Source organism: Tachypleus tridentatus, chromosome 6, assembly GCF_004210375.1.
Source record: "Tachypleus tridentatus isolate NWPU-2018 chromosome 6, ASM421037v1, whole genome shotgun sequence".
NCBI classification, from domain to species: Eukaryota; Metazoa; Arthropoda; class Merostomata; order Xiphosura; family Limulidae; genus Tachypleus; species Tachypleus tridentatus.
The window spans coordinates 97,539,315-97,561,355 of NC_134830.1; the positions used below are offsets into that span (position 1 = coordinate 97,539,315).

Consider the following 22,041-nt stretch of genomic DNA (forward strand, 5'->3'; position numbering starts at 1 on the left):
TTGTATAGACGGTCTAGTTCTAAGCGTCATCATGCACTTAAGCAAAACATAACATTAGGACTGTGAGACAACTGTTGCAAAGTTGTACTAAAATTTGGCTTGGTAGAAAATCAAGCAGTTCATTAAACTGAATTCAAGACTCACAAAGTCACTACAGAAATTTAGTCACTTATGTGGATGACTTGTGTTACTTGCATAGTAAGTTTTACCCTGCAATGGATTTGATTGATCATAAGAATATCCTTATTGAAAAGTATTTGCAAGGATGATTTAATTAAATAATGAAGCACTATCAGCCTTACTGAGGCAATTTCAGTTATGATGTGGTGTGAAGTGGTAACTTCAAATTGGTTACATGAGGACAAGAAACATCTAGTAGCAGCTGCAAATACAGTATCCTACCCAGGCATCTATGTTGCACCAAACATGAGCCAAGCTGAGAGTTAACCAACCCATTTCTACATCTGTGCACTGTACTACAACCACACTTGTATCCTAAGAATGAGTAAGTTTATCCCATTCCTTCCATGGTATACATTCTTCAGCTTATGTTACTGATTCTTTCACCCATGCAAGACAAAGAAAGTTATTAGTTTTGACTAACAGATGTAGGATAGCCAATAACAGGTGGTGTATCATGCCACAACAGCCCTCGGAAACTAACAGAGTCTAATGCAGCTCTAACCACTGACTTGGAGGAATTTCACAGACTACCACAAAATGTTTAGTGGTCAGCTTACCTTTCTGAGGACTGAAATAGTCTTATATTGAGCCTGTCAGAATACAAAAGCATAGATAAAGTTCCTGGTTGATACAAAAATGGCTACAATGCTGGTAGATCTTGCTGAAACAAAATCACCATTCAGACCAGTCGATACAAACCTTTCTCTGGCAAATGAAGATATACCAGACATTAATGGAAAGGTGACCCTCTAACTATGCTTAGGAGGCATCTCTTTCAAAATGAAGGTATTCATCCTTGACCTTGGTTCTGACATTGACATACTTTAAATGGTTGTATTGCAGAGCTTATCAGCCAGTTTTGCAACAGGTGAACTGATATTCTGTAGGAGTTATCCAATGTTAGCTAAGAATAGTGGATTTCATAAGTGTATATGAAAAAGGAAGTGAAAGCACCCTCTTATACACAAGTAGTGTTTCATGGTTTACTACAAACAGAGTCCATTACTTTCATTTTGTTAATTCTGTTATACAGCTCATAGATGAAATAAACTAGTTCCTTACTATAAAGTAAATAATATTAGGTTGGGTAGTTATATGTTACAGAAAAATGAACTCCTGATGTTATACTAAAATTATGGATGATCAGTTATGCAGCTTCATGCTAGAATAATCATTAGCATAGTGAGTGAAGTAGAAGTAACTAATGTTTGTGACACACATAGGAGGCTAGAAAACACCATATATACCATGCCTCCAGTCACCAGAAAGCTGCAGTGCTGGAGGATATGTTAAGGGGTTGAAGTACTGTATTCATTTTACATATAATGTTTCATTTAATTTGATGTTTTATACATGCATTTATTTATTAGTCATATTTTTTAAATTTAATAATTGAAGATTTATTTCATTTTTGGTTCTTCATAGCAACAGTTATTTTATGATGTTTACTCTGTATTATACTATAGTTGTAATTATGGTTCATTTTACTCTGTGCTTTGGGGATATTGTTAAATAATTATATTTTAATCTCTGTAAAGGGGCTTGATTTTATCTAACTTCAGTGTTACAGGGTTCATCATAATATTTATTTTATTCTATTGAAATTGTCATTTCTAATGTACAGTGTAATTACTTACTATAAATCTTTGTGAAATGATCTTTATTTTTGTATTAATCTGTGTGTTTAAAGATGTATTATGTAGGTTTATGCATTTTATGTAAATGTATTTTACTTTTAATATTTTATAAAGAGCTGTTATAAACATGCTATGTGTATTTCATCATTAAAGTGTTTATTTCTATATGTGGCTTCAATTTATGGAATTATTATATTACATAATTATTGTAAATATTTTTTTACATGGTATTTATTATGTACTAGTAAATTGCTGTTGGTTGTATCTTATATTAAATTATCTTTTTGTAGAAAGCATTTAATTGATAAAAGTTTAGTTTTAGAATCAGAACTCTTCCTTAAAGACGTTTTTCGGTTTAATATTTAAATTAATTTTTGGCTTGAGATGAAACTTGAAGTAAGGGAGAGAGAAAAAATTAGAATATAAAAATACCATGTGTGTTTTACCTTCTTATATCCATATAGAATTTTGATACAATGCCATCCAATCAGCTACACAAACTTTGTTGTTGTTTTTGCATTATAATAAAAATTTTACACTCTGTTGTTTTCATGCAAACTTCATTTCTTGTATCATAAGAGTTCCACTCCCACACTTGTCTTCTGGGTATCCTCATTAATGTTACTATCAAATATTTGCTTATTGCAATGTGGCCCATGTCTGCTTCTGTGATTTTGACTTTGTCTTACCATGAATGAACAGGTAGATAAAAAATCCTTTAATGCCACTGAATTGTTTAAATTTATATCACTATTGTGTGAAATAATATTTACAAAAATTAAAAATTTTAAGCTATTGTTATTGTGAAAACGATGGGAATATTATTATTACACATCAAATATAGAAATCTTATTGTGATTCCCGAAACTCATTTGTGGTTACCTAAGTATTTAAATAGCTTTTCTCCATCATACTGTTTCTGTTTTTGTGCAATGCTAAATTATTTGTGCACTGTAATAATAATATATTTTAAAAGTTGAATTATTTAAAACAGTTTATATGTCCATTGAATTAAGTACAGTGCATAAGTATAATCTCAGTCTGTATTTTTAAATTTATAATTATGGTAAAACTTTTCATAGTGTATTTGTTATTAATGGCAGAGCTACACAATAGGCAATCTGTGTTTTACCTACTATGTGTATCAAAACCCAGTTTTTAGTATTATGTTTTCATGCATTATTGATTAAGGCAAATTACATAAGAACAGAAATTAATGTTATCTTTTATTTTAAATTTATAGTACAGTCTACAATCTGACAAATATGTTTTGAAAGATAAGGTTGATAAAAATATATCCATCTCATCAACTGGTAGTGTTCGAGGGAGGTAGGTTCGATTATAAATTGTAATATTTGTAATTATTATCAGTATACAGTTTTGTAGTATCTTTTAACAAGTTTTTTTTTAATTTAAAGAAATTATCTCTTCAACTGAATGATAATGGATAATTAATTGTGAAGAGTGTCATGTTAACCAACTATCTAAATATGGACTACAGGGATATATTACAAAAGAAGGCAAGATAACAAAATTATATCAAAGTTATAAATAGGAAAACTTTAACTCTTTAAGCCCATAATCTTTTGTGCTTTTCAGAATCATTATCACTATACCTTTTATAATACATTGGTTTTCTTAAGATTCTGGATAATGACATGGTTCTGATTAATTTTCAGCCAAAGAGACATAAGTGTTATCAGATGCTGTCACTGTTTAATGGGTAAATCAGGATTTTCAGCTGTATGCTGGTAGTGTATGCTCAGGTTTAAGGAGTTCAATTATTGATATTGAGTAAAGGACTTTACTTTAAAGCCAAATATTAATTACACTAAACTTTATCTGCTATAAACTGTAACCTGATTTATAAATTAGTGAACATTATTGACACGAAAAAAGTTAAATGCTATCATATTCAGTTTCTATATTAGTTATAGAACAATAAAGAGCAAAATATTGTTAAACATTTTTATTCTTTATAATTATAAACACAAAAAAGTTTAAGATAAAAACTCTAGTTAAAACTATAAACTTTAATATTTGCAAAATTCAGTAAACATCAGAGCAGCATAACTGTAAGAAACTCTATTGTTGTCATCTTTATTTTGATATCAGAGGAGATACAGAAGTATTTGAAGATACAGAAGTCTTTGAAGATGAAGAGATGGGTGTGCAGCTACAATCTCATTCCAAACAAGAAGCATATCAGTTAGAACATAATCAAAGACAGTTCTATGAAACAGACAAACAATGGCTTACTAAAGAAGATGGGAAACAGTCAGAGGAAAACAAAGTTCCAGAAAGACATAAGAAAATTGGATACACTTCAATAGAAGGTTTATCATCAAGGAAAGGAAGGTTAGAAGAAAAGGGTATGGATAGATCTAATGTTTTACTTTCTAAATATGGAGTTATAATAAAACTATAAAATAAATGTAGAAAACAAAATCAACATTGCAAGATACAAAAGCCTCAAAAATATTGCAGATTTTCCTGATGAGGATCCAAATTAAGAAACTAGTTTAAAAAGAATCACAAGTAAGCTAATTTCATATATAATGTATAATAAAGAAAAATTAAAAATAGAACTTTGTAGGATGTTATTAATTTCACTTGTTTATAATATTCAAAGACGAGACAAATCAATGTTTATAAATCAGGTGTTTAAGGTTCTCTCATTACAAAGTTGAGACTTAAGGGATTAAATAGCTGAATTACTCTAATGTTTAAAAATGTTAAAAATTAGAACTTGATATATTAATCTTTAAATATCTGAGTGAATATGGTGGATGGACAGGTATCTGAAAATTTTCTGATTTAAAAAAAAAACCTATGCTCATAAGATCATTAATCAGAACTCAATACTTATTAGCTAAATAACAACATTAGTAAGGTCACTAGAAGAATTAATTAAAGTACTCTCACTAGGAAGGTATAAAATTAGTTTTGGATTGTTAAATCAGATTTTTAAAATAGTGTTATTAGAGGGGGTTGTTAACTAGAGCTTATAGCTCTGATGGTTATAAAGTATCTCAATTAAAAGTGTCACTAGGTAGGACTTGAAGACCCAATTGGTAAAGTATACTTTTTAGAATGGTGATTAGTGAAGGTTGCATAGATAGAGTACTGTTGTTAAAGGGTAATTATTTATGGCTTGATAGATAAGGTGATTAAAGTACTTTTTTAGAAGAGTAATTCATTAGTACTTGAGAGAAGGAGTTATATAATGTTCTACAATTTGAAGGGTTACTGTTTATAGGTGAAAGCATTATAATAATATTTTAAGGAGAGTTATTACTCAGATTGCAAAGCACTGTTGCCAAATATAGTACTTTAACAACCACCCATCTAATGAGGATGAAGAACTTTTATCTATTGGGAACTGACCAATAACAAGGGTACTTTAATAATTATTTAGGGTTGACAAATGCAAATACATAAATGAAAGTACTGTCATTAGAGAATTGTCAGTTTCAGCTTGATACAATGAGTAAATGAGTTGCACTTGTCAGTCAGAACTAAATAACTGAGTTGTTTAATTACTCTTATAAGATAAGTGGTTATTCAATGCTAAGAAAACTTGACATTTAAAGTACCCATGCCAAAATAAATATGAGTATGTTCTCTGTAGAAAGTATGTATGAAATATTCTGATTAAAATAAAGTAGTTTGGTTCTGCAGATCAGGGTTTAAAATTTGCTTATTGAAATAAGTTTTGATCAGTTCTAGATAGATGAGATTGATAAATTCTCTTTTTACAAGATACATTAGTTGAATGTTATGTATATTATGGTTAAAGCATTTGGTAAGTTAATGGAGTAAAAGGACTGTCATCAAAAGGGTTGTTACTTAATGTTTTGTAGATATGATGGTGTAGAGATGAAATGTTGGTAGGGTTATTAGTTTGTTGGAACACACGTATATATTGCTTCTCAGTATGTATATTTGGCATTATTACTTTTTACAGAAAACATAAGATTCATGAAAGATGGCAGTGAAGATTTCAGAAATGATGAGAACAGTACTCATCAAACTGATCAATGTGTAAGTATGCTTGGATAGTGTACTATCTTAGTATAAGCACTAGAGAATAATTGGAAGATAAATACACTTGACATTAGATTTTAAAATATATTTTTTCTTTCTTTATGAGCTTCTGTAATTTAGAATTATGCTATGCAGTTAGAAGACCAGTAATGTGATTTGAGCATACAGATAAGTAGGTAGATTGTTAAAGATGCTATTTGGCATTTCAGAGTTGAAGAATTATGTTCAAAAATAAGTAAATTGTTTTGAAACCAAGCATGGCATTAGAGAGTTCAGCTGCAGATTTAAGAGACTGAAGTAATATCTAGATAGCCGTGGCATGTGGTAAATTAGTGATAAATGTGGTAGTTAAGAAATCTAATGCGAGGATTGAATCATGTAGTTAGTTAGGCTTGGGTATTTAGCTTAAGGGTAAGATGAATAGCTGAAAAGTCAGATATAAAATAAAAAAACTAAATATATATTTAAAAAGTAAGGTATTATAGACAAGAGTTTAGATGTTTAATTCAAAAAGCCAATCATGTTGTGAGAAGAATGAAAATATGGAGTACACAAATTGTGCATAGGGTTAAAATAAAGTTTTTAAATTTGCAAGTTGATGTGTGGTGTTAGAGTAATGCTAGCATTGAAGATGGAAAAATGAGTTTGGAAGTTTATGATTAGATACTATAACTCAAATAATGTGTTTAAAAAGATAGATAGCTAGAAATGATATTTAATAATTGTTTTGGACTTAGATTAAGTTTCATCATTACAATAAGTTTAAGGATCAAGTCTGACTGATCTTTTGATGAGATAGTGAAAGTTGCTTATGATTCAAATTAAATTGCTTATAATATTTTCTATGTTTATAAAACCAAGGTATTTTAAGGACCAGGAGAAATTGATTTAAATTTATACTGTAAAATCAAAGTGTTTGGTTCATAACTTTTTCTTCATAGTTTTCAGGAAAAATGTATTCTGAAGATAATCAAAAGACATCTCACATTTTCCTAAAGTCCATGGCAAGTGGAGGTGATACAGATTCCATTTACTTTCAAACAAACCAAGGAAAATCATCTTCACTCACTATTGGAAAAAAAATCTCGGGCCATGTTGCAGACGATGATCAACCAATCACAGACAGTCGTGTCCCAAAATTGAAAATTCCTCAAACTTACTTTGATGAACATGTGCATAAACCACTAGTACCAGTAGATTCAGTTCGTCAACATAACCGATTTCTTTCCCAAGATTTGAGTATAAAACTAGAAGAACCAACCCTCTTGTCAGAACCTCAAAACTCCTCAGCTGCAGAGATTATAACACTATCTACATCAGATAAAGAACCTAATTCGTTAAGTGATTCTGCACTTTCAACTCCAAGCAATGAATTTAAAAGCTTTAATGATATTTATTTATCAGGTTGCACAGATCAGACACTATTATCAGTGCCACCTATAAGCAGAAGGATTAGTAGTGAAAGTATGAAAGCAACAAATGAATGCAACTCAAACCAACTACCTGATAATTCACCATTGCTAGAACAGTTAAGTCCAGTTAAGAAGAAGGAATCAAGAGCTGAAATCTTATCAATTTGGCAAGAATCACTCTCTCCCAAAACAAGTGAAAAGAACCTTAAACCACTAACATCAACATCATCTATTTTAATGCCTTCATTATTTCCTTCTACATTTACAGCTTCAGTATCCAATAATCAGTTTGAAGCTCATTCCTCATCACCTCTTCCTAAAGCATCATCACAAGATGCAACAAAACATCAGTTGGACAAACAGTTGCACACTAAAAAGCTGAATTCAAATTTACAAAACATACCAACATCACTTTCTGCAACTTCATCACTTGCTAGAAACTTAAAATCACTTTCCCTATCACCACTTAAGCAGCTTATACTTTATTTTAATAATCCAGTTTCTAAACCTTTGTCATCTATTGTTAGTCCTGTAAATAATGATTTAAGCCCAAATTCAAAGACTATTGACCAAGCAATTATAAGTCAACCCAAGGAAACCTTTTACATAGATGTATCAAGAAACAGGGTCTACAATCCTAAAAATTCCCATTCTATGTGGTTATCACCTGCTAAGATCACTTCTACTAATAGGTAATATTTAAAGCTTTGTATCTTCTAATAAAACAAATCATTCCTTTCTCATAACTTTTTATAATTTGAATAGGCTACACCTAGTTAGAAAAATTGTAATAATATAAAGAAAAGTAAATCAAAATATTCTATGGTTTCTTCTTTAAGATTTTCTGTTTTTATATTAAATTATAAGTTCTTGTTTTTTATTGAGACATAGACTCTTGTAAGTATTGTTTTCACTAGCATTGTTCTATTGGATATTTTAACCTATATTTCCAAACACAGATGTGACACATCATGTACCAACAAATGCTGTAACCTACCTGGGTTTCCATGTATATTTATGAGTTTGCCATGATGTACTGATACTTGTATATTCCACATATCATGTAATTCTTACTTAATGTCTAATATCATATATATTACATAATATAATAGGTATGTGCTGAACACAATGTTCCCTTGTATGTTCTTAGATTATGTGTGCTTACCTTTTATTTGGAAAAGTCTTGGGCCATTATTAACATCCAGTATATCTGACCTCATCTAGATTACATACCTATTGACAAGTGACATTCTAACACCGATTATAAAGTAAATTTCTGTGACACTGAACACACTGTCTCCAGAGGAGTAATCATCAAAATCTGTTTTTCCAACATCACATTCTAATATATACCTTATCCTTGTAAGGTATTTGCACTTTCTGTTTCATTTATTTACATGTTCTGCCTAGATTTCTGTATTAAGTGGATGTTTCAGTATGTTTTATAAACCATATGTTTTTAACCACTTTATTTAACTATGTTAACCTATCTTAAGTCTGTGTTCCAGTATGGCTCCCTTATCTACATATTGGCATTCATTGCAATGTTTGAACATGATCTCTCTATGTATGTCTCTGGGCTCTAACTAGTTCTTATTTAAAAATATGTGTTCAATCCTATATTTCATATTATGTGTTTTAACCTAAGTCTGTCTTTCCACCATTGATCTCCAACATAGTTTATTTATCCAAGTTTCTGTTAACCACTGCTTATCAGTATAGTCTCTTTGTAAAGATTCCTGCATTTAAAACTGCATTCAAAAGTGTACTTTAATGTAAATCTTTTTGTTCCTCACTGTATTTCAACATAGTTTTTTTATCTAGAACTCTGTGGTAAGTGCTGCATTCTAATATGTACACTAACCTAGGTTTATGTTTCCAACATTTAATTCCAACAAATACAGTCTATTTATTTAAGTCTCTATGTTCCCCAGTACTTTAAAGTGATCTATTTTAAAGATTATTACATTCAGTACTAAATTTCAGTATGTGCTCTACCCTCAGTACTTTGTTTGTGACTGTGTTTCAAACAATCTATTTACCTAGAACACCATGCTGAGCACAATATTCCCATATGAGCTATATCTTATGTTTCTTCTTTTCCACCATTAATATCCAATACAGTTTATATATCTAAATGTCTGTGTTAACCCTTGTGGATCAACTTTTTGTCAAGATTTTTGTATTCTACATTGCCTTTCAAAAAGTATGTAAACTAGGTGTTTTTGGTCACCAGTATGTTTTCAATACAGTTTCTTTATCTAGATCTCTTTGCTAAGCACAACACTCCAAAACATGGAGTTCAGTATTTCCACTGTTTAGTTCCAATACACTCTATTTATCTGTGTTTGCCACTATGTTTCAAAGTGATCTCTCTGTTAAGAGTTTTGTACTCAACATTGCATTCCAAAATGCTCTCTTTTCCAGGTCTTTATGATTGTCTGTATTTCAACAGTCTTTTTATCAAGATTTTTGTGCTGAGAACAACATTTCAATATGTCCTCTAACCTAGGTTTTTGTATTTACCACTGTGTTTCAACAGCACATTTTTACCTGGATATCTTTGCTAACCACATTTCAGTGCCCTCTAATATTGGTCATTTTGTGTTCCATTGTATTTCATCATAACCTCTATCAGTATCACTGTTGAGCACAGTATTTCAATATGTGCTCTAACCTAGATCTATTTTTTATCACTTAGTTCCTAAACAATCTGTTTATCAGTATTTATCACTGTGTTCCAAGATGATTGCTTTGTGAATATTTTTGCATTCTAAAATGTCTCAAACCTAGGTCACTTCTTTCACCATTATATATATATATTAGAATGGTCTCATTATCTATATTTCTGTGCTGACCACAAAATTTCAATATGTTTTCTAAACTAGATCAGTTTGTTCACTCTTGTATTTCAGTCTCATTTCTTTATCTAGATATCTCTGCTGACTAGAACATTCACATATGCACTCTAATCTAGGCCTATTAAATTCTAATACAGTTTATTTATGTACTTTTCTGTGTTTGCCACTGAGTTTCAACATTATCTCTTCTTCAAAGTTCCTACAGTTAACACTGCATTATAAAAAAATGCAATGTCTTAGGTCTTTTTTCTGGTTGTTTGGAAATAGTCCCTATATGTAGGTCTGTTTTACTAAGCACAACATTTTCATATGTACTCCAAATTAGGTCATTTTGGTCACAACCATATTTCAACAAAGTCTCTGTCTAAGTACCTGTGCTGAACATAACATTCCAAAATGTGCTCTAACCTAAGTCTTTTGATTTGCCACTGTAGTTCAACAGTTTACTTTATCTAGATCTCTAGATTCCTTCATTTAATACTGCTTTCCAAAATTGTTTTTGTTTGAAACTGTGCTTCAACAATCTCTTTATCTAGACATTTTTAGTCACCATTTTGTTCTGACATTGTCTGTCCAGATTCATTTGCTCTGCACACCTTTACATTCTAAAACATGGTTTCACCTGTTTTTAGTTTGCCAGTATAATTCAACACAATCTCTTTATCTAGAACTCTTTTTCTGCACAACATTTCAATATGATTTTAACCTAAAGATATGTTCCCACCATTAATTTTCAACAACGTATTTAGATATATTTCTGTGTTCATCAGTGTGTTTTTGCTATGATCTCTTTATCAAGATTTCTGCATCTCAGTACATGCTCTGTATAGATCCTTGCGTTCATTACTGTAATGAACGTTTCATCACCAAATGTCTTTATATTTACCATATCCTCCATCTAGGTCTCTGTACTGGTTACTATGTTCTGCAAAGTATTATCTTATACATCTACTATCTTACCAGTATGTTCTTTTATATGTAGGTTTCTTTAATCATTCAGTTAAAAATGAGATTATAATCTAGATTTACATTTTTACAAGACAGTAATACATGTTTTATTATATTAAACCCTACCTCTTTCATACCTTCTAGTTTAGATCAGTGTTTTTAACACCACATTTCAACAGTTGTTATTACTTAGATCTCCTTGTTCCCATCAAGATCTCAAAGTCTTTAAAAAGTTAAAATGTTCCCTAGTTAATTGTGTTTTTATTTTCAATCCCATTCTCTGGTAAAAATCCTAAAACCTAACAGCCCATATACAATGCCATACAGTTTCCAATTATCATGCAAAATATAGTAATTGATCCTGCCAAGTGTGGGTGATGGATGCTAATACACAGAAGGATATACACAATGGTTAATCTTTGCAGTAAAGATGCATTATCATGCATTTTAAATTGAATTTTTTTAATAATAATTAAGTTTTTATATCTATATTTACCAATTCACTGCTACACATCACAAAAATTATAATCTAAATTTATAATGTTATAACAATGACAAAACAGAACTTGGTTATAAAATATAATCACATATACACACAAGTTCATTGGTTTGTGTTTCAGGTATCTGATAATCAGTCCTGTGACTTGAAATGCGAGTGATTTCTCATTCAGCTTATACTAATTACAATGGTAGATGTTTCATTCTTTGAAGAATCATGGTATGAACAGAAGCTGACCAGTCATAGCAAGCTTTCACAAAGTGTCTATAAGTCTCTTACATGTGTCAATAGCAAAATGTAAACCTGCTTCTGTGGTATATAAGTATAACCATGCATTTCTCTTTTCTTATTGTAATAAAGTATTATTCTGAATCTATCAGTTATATTTGAGTGAATACAGTTCTGATACAACATGTGATTAAATAAGCTAATTTTGTTCCAGCTACCTTTATTTTTTTTATTCTCTGGAGATAACACCTGTTCTAATCATGGATCTTGTTTGACTATAAATCTGTATAATTTGCAAGAATGTTGACAGCATTGACTTCCAGTAGTACATTATATTTTAGGCGAAACCTTGAGAGTAGTGTTCCTTGGATTGGCCAATAGTGATATGTGATACATGCATTCTAAGAATATTATATCATAGAATTTGGTATATAATATGATCCACTCATATGGTATTTCTCTCTGTTCACAATATTAACTTTTTCATTTTGTCCCGCTCTCTGTACAAACTTTTTATAAAGCATGCTACAAGCCTTCCTTTCACTGCTATTCAAATCATCATGCTTTATATCTCTACCAATAGTAGAGCACTACTATCACAAGGCATGTGACAACCTTTTATGCAATACTGCCGAACCATCACCTCTAATTTGGTAATGCTTGAGTTCAGATGTCTTTCTTTTCATTCCCTACTTCTCAAAGTAGCTTAATTTAATTTAATTTACTTTGTTTTCGAAAGTGTTTGATTAACCCATATTTTGCCATGAAAAACTTTCACCTGTTTTTTTGGTATCAAACATGAATTCTGAGGTAAATTTTACCACTTCAGTTATGTCCTATTCATCTGATATCATAATTCAGGTTACAGGTGCATATGACTTGTTTGGGGAATTATTGGCCTTTATTTGCAGGGAGATTGAGCATTATATGAGGCAACTTTTATCTCTTGCTGTAATCCTTTCACTTCTGAGCCTTTCAGGCCTGGCCAGGCTGATGATGATTTTAATCATGTGTCCATCCCCCTTGATGTCATTGTACTTTCCCAAACCCTACTTGAGAATTCTGTTAGGTCTTTATTGCAGTGGTGCATTTAAAATTGTGTGGGCTCAGGATCTAATAATTTTTAGAATAAAATTATCAGTGGGTCCTTATTAAGACCATAGGTTCTGGAGCTGAGCCCCTTCTAGTGCCTTCCTAAATACATCACTACCTCATTGGCTTTCTTGGATTTCATTGACATATATGATGTTTTATCTGTTGCTTCTATTTCTTATGATCTACATCATGATTCTGTCTCCCAAACTTATTTAGTTTTTCCCTGTCTCCTGATACTCAATTTCACATTTCGCTTCCCAGTTAGGTAACGGTGTTAATATGCCTCATCTTTTGTTGGCTTTGGATCATTTCACCCTTTCCTTTCAAAGGGTTGACTGTCCATATCTGTACCAACAATTGTTGGTTATGGGTTTGCCTAATTGGGTAGGAGGACACAAATCTCCCATTCATCTTACCAATGTCCAGTCTTCCAAACTTTATCTTATGCACATGAATTTTTTAGAGTACTTTTCTTTGATCTATTTCCTGTCTGAGGATCTTTGCAGGAATGCTGAAGGTATTTTATGGGGACATCCTTATTTTCTTTTAACTTCCACATTGGCCCTGCAAATGTGTTTTATTTGTTGTTGGAAGCTTTTGGGCCATGATGCTATGTTATCACAGACCTCTCCTGGCTTCTTATCTGTAGAACCTGCTGATGGTCCCGTTTTTGAGATGTTTCATGTTTAACATGATCCTGGAATATTTTGAGTTGGTCCAACAACAATCTACAATTTTTCATCTGGTAATCCCTTTGTCCCAGCCAGAGCTAAGTGTGGCATCAACTCCTGTCTCTTGCTTCTTCCCAGCCCTTGCTCATTCTTCCATCCTATAGTGCCACTGTTCACATGATATGCCAACAATGGTTCTGGTGACTATGTGATGGGTTAATATCTGGTGGGAGTTCATCAGGTGACCTTCATTCATAGATGGAGCCCTTTCATCTTCAATATTTGGGTTTACTGAGTTTTGTCAGAAGGATTCATCATACCTTTTCTTACCCTTCTTCTTGTCCTGTGTGTCTCTTTCCTTTTTTCCTCCTCAGCATCTGACTGAGGTGGTACATGACATTCTCACACAACAGGCTATTGAATCTGCTTCATACAGTTTGAAGGAGGGTTTACTCCTGCCTTTTTGTAGTTCCCAGAAAGACAGGAGACAGGAAACCAATCATTGACCTGTTTTTGTTTCAATAAAAATGTTCACATTCCATGCTTCACCATGAAATTCTATCTTACTACTCTTCAGTGGGCTGCTTCTCTGGGTCTGAGGAAGACCAAGATGGATGTCTCCAATGCTTATTTACTTATTTTCACATTTTGGCCTGTTTTCTGCCAGGTAATGCAAACCTTTGGCCACATCTTTATGCCTTAGGGTTGTATTTTTACTTTTACTTGTACAACTGGCTTCTTGCTTGTTCTGAATGGGAGTTGACCTGTAATACTTATCAACTCCTTTTTGAAGCTGCTTGGGTGGGGTAGGTGATCAAATTGTAGAAGTTCTTCCGTCATCTTATTCATCACCTCATTTATCTGGGCATTTTCTTCAACATCCATCTTAGTTGGCTCCAACTTTCTCCTTCCTGGCTCTGTTACTTTTGAGGATGCAGGCTTCTATGGCTCCAATCACATCCCTCTGCTGAATTAATATGCAATCCTTTCAGTAGGCCATCCACAATCAATGGAATCTTGTTTGGTATCCCCTGGATGGTCTTTTAACCATTCCTTCTTACATTCTAGACAATTTTGATGGTGGTTGAACAAGGCTCATACATCAGCAGGTGTCTTGCTCCCTCCTCTGTGGCCAGATTTGGGTCTGCTCATGGATACATCTCTCCTGGGCTGGGATGCAAGGATTGATCACCAGTAAGCTTAGAATCATTGGTCTGTGGGTGAATATTTGCATCATGTCAATGTCCCCAAACTCATTTCTGTTTGTTGGGCTTTGGATTAATTTCTTCTGATCTTCAGAAATTACCTTGTCATAATCTATTCTAACAATTCAGCAGTGGTGGCTCATGTCAGTCACCGAGGTGGCACCTAGTCGAGATCCCTATGTTTTCTTTTGGACCCATGATCATCACATTCATTTGATGGTGTGTCATATATTGAGTACTTTCAGTCTTGTGGTGAGTTATCATTCCTGACCCAACTGCCCTCAATCACCAGTAACTTTGCTTTGGTTCCCAGCTCACCATCTTCAGGCTTTAGCTATAGATGTCTTCAGCCAGAATTGGTCAAACAGGTTTCTTTGTTTTTCTTCCTATCTAATTAATTCATTAGGTAGGCTCCCATATCCATACCACTTTGTCCAAAGTACTTCTGACTGTTCCTTATTGATTTACTAAATTTTGGTGTCCTCAATTACTTCAGTTACAGTTTTTCTCTCCTGTCTTTCTTCCTTTATTTTCCAATCTTCTTCATCAAACCTCAATCACTAGTTCTGCATCCTGCACTTCATGTCCTTCATCTTCATGCTTGGCTTTTGTCCAGTCCCTGGTGAAAAGATCCAATTTGTAATGCTGGGTGGCATTTCATTTAGCTTATTTCATTTATCCTTTATCCATGGCTGTGTATCAGTGGAAATTGAATGCTTTTTGTACTTGGGCTCTGGCTCAGAGTATCCCAGCTTCTCCTCCTATGGTTGCTGGTAGCTCAGAGTTTCTTGCATGACTTTTGGAGAAGGGTTATCATGCTGCCCTATCCCATACTTTATGTTTTCAAGTTACTTCACAGCCTTTCTTTTCCCTGTCCTTGCCATTTTTTAACCGATCAGTCACCTAAGCATCCAGCACTTTCAGATTGGAAGATTAATGTGGTGCTCCATTTCCTTACTTTAATTCTGTTTGAGCCAATTACCTTGTGCCCTTTGTTTCACATATCCCTTAAGGCATATTTCCTTTTCCTCTTAGCCTGCAGGTTGCATCAGTTGGATCTGTTTGCTATCAACTTCCTCACTGTATCATCAAACCTATCTTTTCCTTTATCTTGATCATTCCTTTCTTCCTCAAACCTCAACAGTTCTCAAGAGTAACCCTTCCTTTCAGTTAATTTCTCATTTCAAACTTCATCCTGATCCAGATAGACTGCTATGCTTAGTGTGTGCCCTTTGTTGTTATATTGTCCACAAAGCTTCCTTCAAGGTTTTCTGTACTTATCTTTTTATCCATTAGCATCCTTCTTCCTCTCTGGAACTTTATCCCTTTACCCATTCCAACTGTGCTCATCATTTAATTCAGTTGGCTTATTACTACATGTTAATTTATCTATGTACTTTGTTCCACACTCCCTCCCATCAAATATGATACCTCAGTTGGCATATTCCTCTTTGTCAATTTATCTATATGCTTTGTTTCACATTGCCTCCCATTAAATATGATACCTCACCTTTTCTACTGTGTCTTGTCCTTGTTGGCCTTTGGAGGAGATTATGCCATTGGGAATGTGAATCATCCCTCAGACATTCATCTCCATTACATACATCATGTTGCAATTTCTGCTTCCTTAGGGTATTGCCTCTCACTTGTTGTTATACTCTAGATGTTTGTGCAAGTTTTCATTAATACTTTCTTTTCTTTCAGTGACCTTTGATCTTACTCTGCTGTAAGTGTTGCCTGCTCAGATATTTTGTACATTACAAACTAATTCACACTATATGCTATGTTGATTTGCATGCTCCTTTTGTGCCTCCACATGCTCAACTTCAAGATGGAGAATTTCACAAGATCTCTGGATGGTCAACACCTCATGATATTTGTTTCACAATTAGGACTGTCCTGAACCCTCCAATCCATGAACAACATGTGTAAAACAGAAGAGGATAGCTGCCCATCCAAGCCATGCCTTGATTAAATAAATTAGTATGGTCTTCTCTCTAAAATAGGATTTTGTGATCACACATTACACTGTCTTGGGTGTAACCATTTCTCCTTTCCTAGTTGATAATGTCAAAGAGATACCTTGTTTGTAAGTGATGTGGTGCCCCTCCTCTGATCATGTGACCTGTTCCTCTTCTTTTCTTTAGAAAGGTATCCTTTGAATGCTTTTGAGAGGTATACCTGTTTTTCCCTTGCACCAGTCCCTCCTCATTTTCAGTGGGATTCTAGCTAACTTTGTGAGAGGAGGTAAGTACTGTATCAGAAGTTATAATTTTCATATACTGAATATGTATTTCTGATAAATGTTATCCTCTTCTCACACATCCAACCCTTTTCCCCACAATCATATGGTGCTTATGTCTTCTGCCAAATTTCGAACTAATGGTTCATTAATGGCAAATAGAGGGATTAACATATTATGTAATTGTGGTGCTCTCCTGCTGGCAGAGAGATGATGCATGATTTGTTTGAGAGACATGTTGAAGTACATAATTCAAATAGGGGTACACGTGTAGCATCCATTATCTAAGAGAAAAAATGTTTCCATATTGAAGGCAGCATAAAAAGGAAAAAAAAATTGTGAGTAAAGAGAATTACCTATTGTAAATACACTTGCAGTACAAGAAAATTATAGCATTGGCATAACTCTCTCTAAAGTCCAAGCCTTGGTAAGTGAAATACAAGTCCTCTCTTTGTAAGTTGTAAAATTCAACTAAAGTTTAACATGTCACGTAACTATTTGTTATTAAACATTTTTACAAGTTGTTAGTTTAGAAAGATAAATATAAAGTTTTGAACAAAGGTTTTTTCATTGTGTCTTTGTACATTGTAATTCAGTCTTTTTCTTTCTCAAACTCTGTTTAAGCTAAAGAAATTCTTTCATAATTACTATCTTGTTGAACTTCTGCTCTATTAATAAGTGGACTTGTCTCATTGTTTTAAGGTTAACTCAGTTTCAACTCATTATAACAAACTTCCAAACCAGATACAGTTGTCTAGACAGAAAGACAAGGTAGAATATCGCTCCTAACACAAGAAGACAATTGTTAATTATTTATCAGTTTTGGTTTGCTGTAATCATAGGGTACAAGCTCCAATACCAAAGCAGATCTTTATAGCTACAGTTTGACACTTTCTGACTTTACAAGTGGTTAGAAACAGATTTCTAAAGGCCTAGATGCTCAGTGAGATAAATTATTCAGTTCACAATTCAGTGGTGGTAAGAACACATCATATGTATGAATGAAATATGGACCAATTTTCTTTTAACAGTTGAGTTAAAGATAAGTAATGAATGTATATGTAAGGACAATAAGGGACCCTTTGTTTTTTAAGGATATTATTGACCACCCACTCTTGAGGAAAAGTAAAAACATAATACCATCTTTTATTCTTCAGGACATTATTAAGTACCCTTTTAATTAACTGGAATCTCACCAGTCTTTTCAAATTCTTAAACTTGTGTTTTCTTGCACTGCTGCCTTCAAGATAAAATAGGTTGAGAGACTGTAATTAACCTATCCCCATAAAATAACCCATATATACCTGGAATTAATACAGTATTCCAAGTGAAGCCTAACAAATAATCTGTATAGAGATGACTACACCTTTTGACTTGTAATCAGTGTGTTTATAAATACACTAGAATTCAGTTAGCTTTGTTACTAGCAACAGAGGAGTACCTCAAGAGCTTAAGTGATTTTTCAGCCACTATGTTAAGATATTTGTCATTCATGTATTTTCTTGCATTTTAATAATGAAAGGTAATTTGCTAAATATTTCTTAAACTAACCAATTTCTGTAACACCTTAACATCATCAACAGTTAGAAGTACCGAAGAGTTTAATACCATCAACAAATTTTACTAATTATGACTTTTTAAATATCATTAATGTAAATAAGAAAAAGTAAAGGCCTAAGATCTAACCCCAGAGATTCTCCAATAGTAACAATGGTCTAGTTTGATTAGACTTGGTTAATATATAATTTTGTTTTTTCTTATAATTAATTTTCTACAATCATTTCTTCTTCTTTTTTTAACTCTTGCCCAAATCCTTGCCAATTTAATTTTCTTAGCTAATATTTTGTGTGAAACCTTATTAAAATCTTTAAAGAAACTTCAAGTACACTAAGTCCACATCTTTTTGATAAGTCAATCACATTGTTAGAAAAATATAACCATCTTATTCAGTTGAAGAAAAACTAGAACATGATCCAACCTCATTTTTTACAGGAATGTCAAACATGTTACACTTATGAAAGTATGGTGTAAATAGAAATAAGCATTAGTGGACATCTCAACTGAATGGAATGATTACTTGACTTGATTATTGATTATGTTATCAGAACATTTTATCAAATAAGTAGAGACTTAAATATTTTGTAGAAACAGTTTTCTGAGGAGTGGTAGAGAGTAAACCTTATTAACATTGAGTGTGCCTAATATTGGTTTTAGGTTGTTATTGGAATTTATAATCTATTTTGAAGTGAAATGTTATGAGTCATAAAACTTTAAATACATTTTTATATATGTTAGTTCAGTAACTAATCATTGCATTTTAGATCACATGATGAATCATGAAATTTCTGATTTTCATAAAAAATTAGCTAAGGGTAAAATACAATGATTGTCGTGTCTCAACTATCATGCCATAAATTTCAATTATCTTTTAATTGTTTTGTGTAAGTTTTGACTTGTGTTTTAATGTATATCTGTGTTAATAATATTATGCTAATTACTGCCTGCTGATATGCTATTGTGTGTTTATATACATCCTTGTGCTAATTAACTGAAACAAGATGGAAAATTACGATTTTTTTCAATTTTTTGCATTTTATTTCTAAGAATCCAAACATTACTCACAAATTAATACATGATATGACCTCCTTTATTTTTCAGAAGATCATTAATCTGCTTTGGCATCGAGTCCACGAGTTGATTACAGTCTTTACTAATTTTTGGATCACAGTACCACACCTTAATTATGGCTTCAATTATCTTATCTTTTGTAGTACAGTCTTTTCCCCGAAGTCTTTCTTTACAAATCACCCAAAGATTTTCAATAGGATTTAAGTCCTGAGAGTTTCCAGGCCAGTCCAACACCTTTATTTGCATTGTAGTCATAAAATTCTTCACAAGTTTTGATGTGTGGCATGGAGCCAGATCTTGTTGAAAAATCCCAGATCCATCTGGAAAACATTTTCAATTCTGGAACAACTATTTTCTGCAAAACTTCGATGTACTGTGGTCCTCGCATCATACCTTCTATGATATGTAAGCCTCCAACACCATGGTAGCTGTAAAAGCCCCAAAACATCTTCTTCAAGGGATGTTTTACCAACTGATTGATGTGAGATTCTCGAAGTTTCTCAACTGGAGATCTGCGAACATGCAGACCTCTTTTACCCTGTACGAAGAAATGAGTCTCGTCACAGAATAACACCTTCCTTCCTCCATTGTTCTTGTGTCTAGTTCTTGTATTTCAGACCCCATTGATACCGTTTTTTCTTCATTGAGTTGGTAAGAAATTGTTTTTTGACTGGTCTTCTTGCCCTTCTAATGCAATTTCGAATGATGTAATATTCCTCAAAATTTCGTCATATGTCCCAAAAATAGATTGATCATACTGCAAAACATCGCTAATGACGCTGTCTGTGTGATAAAATGACTATTAAAGGAAATTGGTGGGTCCAGCGAGCCTACACAGGCTGCCATGCTGAAAATATTGTAAAGTGATCATTTGTTTCAATTAACTTACACAAGTGTAACTAATACATATTGACATACATAATGTGGTACACAGAAGATTCATGCTGTTGTGTATTCATCCTTCTATATATTATGTGTTTGTATAATTATCTTTACTTAGTTCTCTGTTTTTCACCTAAATATTTCAATACTTGCTCTAATCCAGATACCTGTGATTTAAACATTGTACAGGTCTTGTGAGATGTTTGTTTGCTGTTGAATAACATGTTTGTTTTTTCAGATGGACATTGTTTTCACGTAGAATACTAATAACTGGCATAAGCCAGATTAGGAAAGAAACTTCTCTGTAATTCTATTCCAATAAGTTTATACTGACCTTAATTAAACATCATATAGAATTTCACATAATTAATATCTGAGTATTATATTCAGCACTAAGATGTTGAATGATACCTTGTCTATAATGATATTGAACTTATTTTGTTACACATTATCATTAATGTTGAGAATTTTTATAGTGAAAAGACATTTGAGAAATCATGGAGTCATCAAAGAGCAAAAAAAATGCCATTGGTTGAGGGAAAAGTAAGCTTGAAAGAGTTGGTAAGTTGTAAGTATCATATATATATATAGTGAACTGTGATGTCTGTCCAAATGTTTGTTTCCTGTTTATGGCAGCTGCTTCCTGCACTGTGTTTGAAAAGCTGTGCATGCAGGCAAAGCTCACTTTTGAAATGATGGGAGAACAGGTAGGAATAATGTTGATGTCAGATTTTATTTCACAAGAAAGTAATGACACTATCATTCATATTTCAAAATGTGACATGACGTAAAGTTATGTATGTTATAGTTGAGCAGCTCTTAGTATGCCTGATACTCGACAGTAACTTTTCACATGGATGGTATACATTTGTCATAGCTTTGGCTCTGAGTAAAACCAAAGGTGCAACACAACATTTTTAAAGCCCATGAAATAATTGACACATTAACCTAAATTTTTCTTGTCAGTGGACAGGTATTTTTACCAGATCAACTTTTAAACTTTTCCTTCACTGGGGATGGGTACCTTTGCTTGTACTAATATAAATTCATAAAATTTTAAAGAAACAGAAAAGGGGTTTATTAGCCCATCAAGGATGTCCCTTCCAGCCCCCAATAATAACCATCCCTTACCACTGTTGTAAATGTCTAGTTATGAGGAAAATGGAAAATTATCGGTGCTAATTAATTCATTATGTTAAAGAGTACATATATCTTCTAATCACTACACAGATACTGTGTTCGTGAAAAACACCATCTTTTTGTCTCCCAAATGTGTTGCATTAAAACTTGTAAATTTTTAGGATTATATTTGCAAATGAATAAACAATTAATTCTGCAGCTATCCTGTTTGTGAAATTTTATGTACTTTTACTTTGATATTAAATCTGTTTGATGTAAAAAAATAAAAGAAGGCAAAAGCCTACAATTTTTAAAAATATTCATTTTTTTTTGTGATGAAATTGTACTCATTTAGTTATAAGTCAAGAAACATTATTTGATGAC

The 22,041-nt window shown here is 32.6% G+C and overlaps 1 protein-coding gene across 3 annotated transcripts in view; it reads left to right on the forward strand.

Annotated features, from left to right (window-relative positions):
- Positions 1-22,041, forward strand: part of LOC143253133 (uncharacterized) — a 91,535-nt gene that overhangs the window by 51,318 nt on the left and 18,176 nt on the right. For all 3 annotated transcript variants that reach the window (XM_076506460.1, XM_076506462.1, XM_076506461.1), the window contains 5 exons: positions 3,064-3,149; positions 3,936-4,192; positions 5,788-5,864; positions 6,809-7,971; positions 21,015-21,099. In XM_076506460.1, the coding sequence (XP_076362575.1) occupies positions 3,064-3,149; positions 3,936-4,192; positions 5,788-5,864; positions 6,809-7,971; positions 21,015-21,099 (1,668 nt within the window). The remainder of the gene's footprint in view (positions 1-3,063; positions 3,150-3,935; positions 4,193-5,787; positions 5,865-6,808; positions 7,972-21,014; positions 21,100-22,041) is intronic.